General features: G+C 43.4%; 1 protein-coding gene and 1 long non-coding RNA gene across 2 annotated transcripts; one reads left to right on the top strand and one right to left on the bottom strand.

Annotated features, from left to right (window-relative positions):
• Positions 1–146: 146 nt before the first annotated feature.
• dcst2 (DC-STAMP domain containing 2) lies at positions 147–9,633 on the bottom strand. Its single transcript, XM_088999367.1, has 15 exons — positions 9,535–9,633; positions 8,276–8,544; positions 7,421–7,591; positions 7,244–7,345; positions 6,884–7,078; positions 5,888–5,953; positions 5,596–5,809; positions 5,329–5,486; positions 5,094–5,258; positions 3,753–3,920; positions 3,585–3,685; positions 3,362–3,495; positions 1,681–1,778; positions 1,411–1,504; positions 147–301 (listed from the first exon to the last, which is right to left on the bottom strand). Exons 1-15 carry the CDS (start codon positions 9,579–9,581, stop codon positions 157–159), a joined length of 2,127 nt encoding a protein of 708 aa, XP_088855493.1. The 5' UTR covers positions 9,582–9,633; the 3' UTR covers positions 147–156.
• Positions 1,643–3,729, top strand: LOC148896972 (uncharacterized). The gene is made up of 3 exons (XR_016115399.1): positions 1,643–1,756; positions 3,373–3,521; positions 3,599–3,729. It is a non-coding gene; the product is annotated as an uncharacterized LOC148896972 (long non-coding RNA).
• Positions 9,634–9,653: the final 20 nt, after the last annotated feature.

The raw sequence follows: 9,653 nt of genomic DNA, 5'->3' as shown, positions 1-9,653 counted from the left end.
TGACGTCGTCCAATAAAGCTTTACCAAACTTTTGTGCTTGTCTTTTTTGACTCACTATTACATATTGAAGCATCTTGAAGTTTTTGTGAAGTGTGAAACAAAATTGTTGACGTTTCACACACGTATATTCACGCTGAAATTCAAGGTCAAATGTCATCACTGCGGCGTAGGGGCAGGGCCAACAAAGTCTTGAAGAAAGGAGATGGCGGAATAGAAAAAGCTTTGGGACGGCTCCGGCGATGGTGGGTTGGCCGTGGGGGGGTCCTGGCGGCCGTCCTGGCGCTCATCCTCGCTCGAGTCACTGACAAGGTGCAAACGCAGAAGCAAAAAGACCAACTTCTCAGTATTTTGGAACTTCTAAATAAAACGACTATTATACAGTAGTTTATTTCTTTAATTATAATACCATAGCACATTTATTATACATTAAATAAGGTATATTTTGTGTAGTTTTAAGGCTTAGAAAATTAGAAAGTAGAAAATGATGGGCCTGGGAATGGATTATTCTCATTTTAACGGTTTCGTATGGGAAATTAATTTTTGGGATACACACTTTTCGTCTTACACACTGTCTGGGAACCAATTAAGTTCATAAGCCAAGGTATCACTGTATTTGCATTTTACATTTTTTTAATGGTTACTCCTTGATTTTTTTTTCCTGGATACTTCTCTTATTTTTTTGGTTTACTCTTGTACCCTTTTAGCACTTTCTTCAACATGAATATTTGGGCTTTTATCTTTGAAGTTTGTTCATTGCCATTTTTTCATCTTTTTCATTCTATTTTTTTCTAATGGTTTTATTGTTCTGCTTATGCTTTGTTTTTATTTTTCACAGTTTTAAATTTTTTGGTCTATTTTTTTGCATTTTTTTTTTTTTTTTTTTTTTTCAATGGTTACTCCTTGATGATTTTTTTTTTCTAGATACTTCAGAATCAGAAAACCTTTATTCGTCCCACAATGGAGACATTTGCATTTGGCCTTTTTTCATATTTTTCATTAATTTTTTTCCAATGTTTTTATTGTTATGGTTATGTTTTGTTTTTATTTTTCACAATTTGAATTTGTAATCTTTTGGTCTATTTTTTGCATTTTTTAATGGTTACTCATTGATTTTTTTTCGGGCTACTTCTCAATTGTTTTTTATTGTTTTCTTTACTCTTTTGCACCCTTTTAGTACTTCTTTTTTTTTCAACATTTTTCCTTTTTGTGGCTATTTAACTTGTTTCGTTTTGGGATATTTTTTTTCATTTATTTTTCTTTTTTTAATATTTTTCCTTTTTTTAATTCAATCTTGTTTGTTTTTGTGTGTGTGTGTGTGTGTGTTTCATCAATCTAATCTTGTTTTTCTCTGCATGTTTTCTTCTCTTGAGCATTAGCATTTACAGGATTTGGCACGGCTGCATCACTCACGGTTCCTCCTGGTTGTCTTCCTGGAAAGTCTCCGGTCGCGCGCACACGTGGCACATCTTCCCGCCCTTCTTAAAACACGGCTTACAAAACACTCCTGCAAACACATTGAGGGAAACCGAAAAAACCTAAAATGGCGGTTACCGCGGTTAGCAGCCAATGCCGTGTGCTCTCCGTGACATCACCTGACCTCCTTGTGCTGTGTTTTAGCCGTAGCACGTTGCTATCACTTAGTGTAGACTTGTGCTTGGTCCGATTTAGCCTCCAACCTACCTGGACACCGATTGACGTCGCAGATGAACGGCACAAACCCCGCTCTCCTACCACAGGCCACGCACATTGCTGATGAGTAAGCTCTTCCCCATGGAATCCTGACAGACACGTGCATTGATACTTGATTGACTGTTGTGGACAAGAAACGTGACGCTCCTCCAGTTTTTGAATATTGGGTCGTATGTGTTTGATTCGGACCAGGGTTGAGCAGGTGAAGGTGGGGTTTAACTGACCTCCGACTAGGGAATGACATTGGAGAAAGAGCTAATGCTAAGATTAGCCGGGTGGGGTGGGGTTTAACTGATCTCCAACTAGGGCATGACATTGCAGAAAGAGCTAACGTTAGCCGAATGGAGGCAGGGTTTAACTGACCTCCACCTACGGAATGACATTGAATGGCTAATGCTAACATTAGCTGGGTGGGGGCATTGAAAATATAATGCTAACATTAGCTGGGTGGGAGGGGCGGAGATTAATTGATCTCCAATTTGGGAATGGCACGGGAGAAAGAGCTAATCCTAACGTTAGCCGGATGGAGGTGGGGTTTAACCGACCAACTAGGGAATGACATTGGACAAAGAGCTAATGCTAACATTAGCCAGGTAAGGATGGGGTTTAACTGACCTCAAAGGAGGGAATGAAATTGGAGAAAGAGCTATTGCTAACGTTAGCTGAGTGGGGGTAGGGTTTTAAAGACATCCACCGAGGGAATGCCATTGAAAAGCTAATGCTAATGTTAGCAGGGGAGGTTAACTGACCTCCAACTAGGGAATGACATTGCAGAAAGAGTTAATGCTAATGTTAGCCGGGTGGAGGGGTTTAACTGGCCAAATAGGGAATGACATTGGAGAAAGAGCTAATGCTAACATTAGCCAGGTAAGGATGGGGTTTAACTGACCTCAAAGGATTGGAATGAAATTGGAGAAAGAGCTATTGCTAACGTTAGCTGAGTGGGGGTAGGGTTTTAAAGACATCCACAGAGGGAATGCCATTGAAAAGCTAATGCTAACGTTAGCAGGGGGGGGACTGACCTCCAACTAGGGAATGACATTGCAGAAAGAGTTAATGCTAATGTTAGCCGGGTGGAGGGGTTTAACTGGCCAAATAGGGAATGACATTGGAGAAAGAGCTAATGCAAACGTTAGCCAGGTGGGGGTAGGGTTTAACTGACCTCCATCTCGGGAATGACATTGAAAAGCTATTGCTAACATTAGGTGGGTGAGGGGTGGGGTTTAATTGATCTCCAACGAGGGAATGACTTTGAAGAGCTAATGCTAACGTTAGCCAGGTGGGGGTAGGGTTTAACTGACCTCCAACTAGGGAATGACATTGAAAAGCTATTGCTAACATTAGGTGGGTGAGGGGTGGGGTTTAATTGATCTCCAACGAGGGAATGAGAAGGCTAATGCTGTTAGCCAGGTGGGGGTAGGGTTTTGACCTCCAGAAGCATTGAAAAGCTATTGCTAACATTAGGTGGTTGAGGGGTGAGGTTTAATTGATCTAGCCTAAGGTTAGCCAGGTGGGGCTAGGGTTTAACTGACCTCCAACTAGGGAATGACATTAAAGAAAGACCTAATGCTAACGTTAGCACAGTGATACAAAGTTATGTTTAATGTGTCTGCTATGGACACCCCCCACCACCACCCAAATGCCGCCACGCCCCTTTTCAATAAAGACCCACTTTCGCAACAGGGCCCAGAGACAACCGCGAGGCTGGTCTCCTTTCGGTGACATCCTGGCCGCCGCCCTCAGTAGCGCTCTCCCTGTCGCCCGCCTCTCGTCCAGAATTTGCTGGCGAAGGAAATGGATACGCGCCTAATGAAGCAGGAAGTCAGTGTCAGGTCAGTAGACGTCGGAAAAACTGTATAGGACACGTTTCTTGGTCCATTCGTGCAAGTGTTTACCATCTCGGTGTCAGGGTGGAAGTAAGCGCAGATCAGGCGCCTTGACCGACGGACGATTCCTCCGGCAAGGGTCACCAGCATGGCTAAGCCCAACAGGAAGCCTGAGAGAAAAGTGGGCGGGTCACCAGTCACCCCTCGATATGTCATTTCCACTCAACGGCGATCCACCTATGGCGAAGCAAGAAGTGTAGTCTGGTTCCAATGGTACGAGAAGACACTTATGGCTAATGACCGTGACGTTTCCAGCCTGAAGTACGTTGAAGGACATGGCAAGGTCCCGCATGATGTCGGCCATGTAGCCCGAGCCTTTCACCTGAACCGTCACTGTGACCGGAGCTGCGAGGTCACAGGGTCACCGAGGTTACTACACCCTCGGACAAAAAAAAGTACAGTGATACCTTGGCTTACGAACTTAATTGGTTCCCAGACAGAAGGTATAAGGCGAAAAGCGTGTATCCCAAACATTAATTTCCCATAGAAAACCATTAAAATGAGAATAATCCGTTCCCAGGTCCCCATAAAACATTTTCTTCTTTCTAATTTTCTAAGCCTTAAAACTACACAAAATATACCTTATTCTATGTATAATGAATATGCTGTGGTATTGTAATTAAAGAAATTAACTGTACTTTATAATAAAGTCGTTTAATTTACCTTTGTGATGGTTGATGGATGATGGAATGGAGTGGCCGGTTTCATCAGCATTAAACACTTGATGAGGAACGTAGCCTTCTTTCACAATCTTGAAGAATGATTCCTTGTAAGCTTCCTCACCCTGACGAATGACACTATGAATCCCTGTACGACGCTTAAAGTTCTCGAACCATCCGTGGCTAGCCTTGAAATCATCAATGGATGACGAACTTTCAGGTTACCTCTTGACGATATCCGGGTGAAGTTGCCGTGCTTTCTCTGCGATAATTTTATCTAGTTCCTCATCAATTGTGTTCTGTTTAGCTGGGTTGATAGTTTTTGCATCAAGTGTACAGATGGCTTGTGCGGGTTATTTGTGGAGCCTGATTGACGGGATATTTTAACCTTGCAGTTTACACTCTGCCTTTGAACTATCAAAGTTGAAACGAGTCCAAATTTCACTGTTTTCTATCAATTTTCTCGCTCTCTCTCTGTCGTCTGCCTATTTAATGTTTGCAGCTCTGTGTTTCTGTCAACCCCCCCCCCCCCACTGCTGCATTCTTGACCAATAACGTGCGGGTTTAAGACTGGGGGCGGGGAATAGAGGACAAAAAAAGGTCTGCTCAGTTTTCCTTGTTTGGAGAACGGGCTTATTCAAGAATGACACATCACTCATTGTGGCGCTCCGTGTGTATCCCAAAAAATATTTTGTATGCCAAGATTAAATTCTCGTGAATTTAACGTTGTTAAGCCGAAAAGTTCGTTAGCCAAGGCGTTCGTTAACCGAGCTATCACTGTATCTCCAAAGCGAATTTAAGATTGAAAGTGTTCACATAATTGCTTTGAAGACCAAATCAAGGGTGATTGAAGGACCACCTCGGGCTACGACGCCTCCTTGGACCTGCCGGTGAACCTGATCCAGAAGCCAGAAGACCAGGAAGTCCATAGCTACCAGAACCGCCGAGATCAGCATGTGTCTTATCACCCAGGCAACCCCCATCAGCACCGACCGACACTCGCTGTACGTCAGCCGCAAAGACACTGAAGGAAGTGACGGGTGATTGGCGTATGACGTGGCCCGTAGTCGTGAATCAGGTTCAGATTAACTCACGTGGGCGAATGTAGATCTGTGACTCCTTACGCGTGATTGGTAGGATGGAAGTCCCGCCTTCTGAGGTCAACCGACGGTCCAGTTTCACAAACTGAGCGCTGATGTAAATGTTGTCGAAATTCAAGCGCGTCAAGTACTTGTGCTGGTACTGCGCCGCCCTAAACACAAAATCCGGACACGCATAAAAACATACAAAGTGCAGACAGACACGCAAAATCACAACACGTTTACACCAACCGACATGCAATAACTGTCGGTGGCGGTCACCTGATTAAGGAGCAGGTGAGGAAGAAAAGCCCCGCCCACACGAGTGGTCCTCGAAGCGAGCTAAACACCTTGAAGTCCCCAGTCAGCTCGTCCAGGATTTTTTGCGTGGTTTCATGTAGTGAACGGCTCACGTTGGCGTCCATCTCCAAGTCGGCGGAAACTGACAGGTTGAAATCGAAATGACTCCGCATTTGGCGGAAGGCGGAAATGGTGGCTAAATATGAAAAGGGGGAGGAGTCATGGGTGGAGCCTGGAGGTGGGAGGTGGACTCTCAAAAGGCTGGCGGACTTACGCTCGGCCAAGTGCTTCTTGAGCTGACTGGAGACGTACTCTGGGATGGCGCAAAAGAGCTGGGGGGCTAAAGGACACCAAAGCAAGACACACTTGTTGGATCATCCATCTGGTACTTGCCGGTTTAGGTTCTCTGTGCTTTTCTGTCTTACTAGCAACTAGCTTGTGGTTATCCCGTGCTCTTTTTTTCTTTCCCTGTGTATTGTGTTAGGAATTTGGGGACATTGCTATGCTATGCTATGCTATGCTATGCTATGCTATGCTATGCTATGCTGAATTACGATATGCTTATGTTATGCTATTCTATGCTATCCTATGTTATGGTAGGTAATGCTGTTATGCTATGCTATACTATGCTATTTTATTTTATGCTATGCTAAGATGTGGAATGCTATGCTAAACTATGCTATCTTATGTTGTGCTATGCTATCCTATGTTATAATATGCTATGCTACGGTATTATATGCTATGACATGCCATACTATACTATGTTGTGCTATGGAATTCTATATTATGATTTGCTATGCTATGCTGAACTATCATATTTTATGTTATGCTATGGTATCCTATCTTATGCTAAGTAATGCTATGTTATGCTATGCTATACTATGCTGTACTATCCTATGCTATGATATGCTGTGCTATGCCATGCTATGCTGTACTGTGATAACTTGTTATGTTATGCTATGCTATATCATGTTATGCTATGCTACACTATGCTATGTTATGTAATGCTATGCTATGATGTACTATCCTATCCTATGCTGCACTATACTATGCCATGCTATGCTGTACTATGCTACTTTATGTTATGCTATGCTATATCATGTTATGCTATGCTACACTAACCTATGTTATGTTATGCTATTCTGTTGTTGCGTTGTTATGTTATGTTATGTTATGTTATGTTATGTTATGTTATGTTATGTTATGTTATATTATGCTATGCTATGCTATGCTATGCTTTCGTGTGTCAGTCAGGCACTCTGTTTCTCACCTTTGGCCAGCTCACAAAGGTTCATGAATCCACTGACGATTTCACAGAGGAAGTCAAAGTCGCCTAGCTGAGCAACACAGTTGGCTTTGGCCTGAAGAAAGACGCCGCGACACTTCCTGTACGGCAAACCCAGTTTGGCGTTGCATACGTCGCCAACGTCCAAAAGGAAATGAAAAACGTTCCTCATGGTGCGAGCTGGAGGGCGAGGAGGTCAAAGACTCAATCTGAGGACACACATACTCTCTCTCACACACACACACACACACACACACACACACACACACACACACACACACACACACACACACACACACAAACACACACACACACACACACACACACATATGGTGATTTTCTCACCAACATGGCGCATGCCATCACTCAGCGAGCCAATCAGCTTGTTGACTCTGGTCGCCATGGCAGCAGCATTCCTTCCAATCTGGCGGATGTGGTCCAACGCGGCTGTATGGCACACACGTTTTTCTGAGGTGATGCTCACCTGGGCTGCGATGCGGGAACACAGTGGGCGTGTCTTACCCAAGAGGGGTGTGGCCGCATTTCTTATCATCTCTCGTGTCTGATTGGCCGCGAACTCGGCGCCACAATGCAGGCTGGCGGCGGCTAGCTCTGAATTCTCCAGAGTATTTGCCACAGGGCCCGACACCAGTACCGACATGCTCGCCAGTAAGAGGAAGTTCCGTCCGTGAGCTACACACACACACACACACACACACACACACACACACACACACACACACACACACACACACACACACACACACACACACACACACACACACACACGATCCTGTTTCAATGGTTTTGTGAGGTCCGGATAACTCCAGAAATAAGTGAGGACCACAGTTGCTGATAGGTTTAGAGAAGAACTAGTGTTACATTTGAAGACTAAATGTCACCCCATTTCCCACTTCAACTTCTTTAAAAACAAATAAATAAAAAGTGGACGTGAAACTGAAATAACAGCAGGAGTGAGGTTTCTGAATGGGTACATTCAAAGTCCTCACCCCTGTAGTGAATTTGGTTAAAATATTGTTTTACTTTTCGTGGTATGAACTTTTTCCTCTCATTAACCACGCGCGCACACACACACACACACACATAAACACACACAGTAAGTAAAAAGTGTGTGTATCCAAGTGAAATGAAAATACACACCAAAAAATCATTTTGGGTGAATTTGTGAGGACCTCTCTGAAACTTTAACAGATTCATATATAGACGCTCTAGAAGCACATAAAATTAAAAACTTGTCCGCTTGTCAAAAATGTCCTCACTACTTATGGTATAAAATGTTAGTGGTCCTCACAAGACTAGTCATACAAACACACACATACACCATTGGATATACACACAGGGCGTGGAGGTACTAACCCGAGCAGATGGACGGCAGCATAAGGCTAATGGCGGCGCGCACCTGCACGGACATCCCCATCCCGAAGGCGGTGACGGTGGCCACCGCCAGCGTTCCGTAAATGCACGTCCATAGCGGCGCCCCGTGCAGGAGCAGTGCGGTGGCACCGTAGCAGGAGGCTAATGCTAATCCAGCCACAAAGGCCACTAGGCTCCGCCCTGCCGCTCCCAAATCACCTTGCAAGTTGCTACGCCGTGATGGCGGCAAGGATGACGAGGAAGATGGCCGCCTTTGGTGGGAAACAGACGGGAAAACTTGAGCATGGCAAGTATTGTTACTGGTTTTGTTGTGTTCATCTTAACCTTTGAACTTCCCTCCTATCGTGCTATAAGAGGAAGCTGTCATAAAGGAAGTTGTCATAAATCGCTAAGCAAACGACATGCATGGCTGACATGACTGAAACATTTTTCATCGTAACATTCTTGGTAATATGTAATTGCTTTTAGTAGAACTCCCATAGTCTTCCAATGAATTTGCTCGGATTTTATTGTCTGTCAACATGTGATGCTGCAACGTTTGTGTTGACATATACAGTGAGATATGTCAACACAAACGACATATACAGTGAGAATTTTTATCGCCGAGAAAGCGCGGCAACTTCACTTGGATATCATCAAAAGGCAACCATTGACAACTACCATCACAAAGGTAAATAAAACGACTTTATTATACAGTACAGCTTATTTCTTTAATTACAATAAATAAAACATTTATTATACATAAAATGAGGTATATTTTGTGTCCTTTTAAGGATTATTTAGGAGAAAATTATGTTTTATGGGGATCTGGGAACAGATTATTCTCATTTTAATGGTTTCTTATGGGAAATAAATGTTTGGCAGACAAACTTTTCGCCTTACACACACGTTCTGGGAACCAGTTAAGCTCGTAAGCTGAGGTATCACTGTATACAGTATTGTACTACACTTCAACTATCCATGCCATCTGTTTTTTGTATATTTGACATGTCCCATATTTTAGCATTGAGGCAGTGAGATCATTCCATTACATAAATAATAAATTTCGTCAGGTTGAATCAGTTCTATCTCAAGCCACCATAATCATAATCGTCGTAACAACTTGGTCTTCCTTTCGTTTGAATCAAATGTCATTAGTTAGATTAAAAAAAATCAGGCATGATCTCCGCTCTCCCATTTTTCACAATCGAGCTAAACAAATTAGCCGTGTAAAGCTAAAATTTTCATTTCGGATATTTTACTTGCTCGGGCGTCGCCATGGTAACCAGTTGACTCCACTTCCGTCCATCACGCGACGGGAAAGTGTCCAAAAAAACTTTCATTACATGGATGAGCTCCTGTCAGTTCTTTTTATTCATCC

This window comes from Hippocampus bargibanti, linkage group LG06, assembly GCF_051943395.1.
Source record: "Hippocampus bargibanti isolate YZ-2025 linkage group LG06, ASM5194339v1, whole genome shotgun sequence".
Classification (NCBI taxonomy): Eukaryota; Metazoa; Chordata; class Actinopteri; order Syngnathiformes; family Syngnathidae; genus Hippocampus; species Hippocampus bargibanti.
Note: the sequence above shows the minus strand (reverse complement) of the source record. Positions and strands in the feature narration are given on the sequence as shown.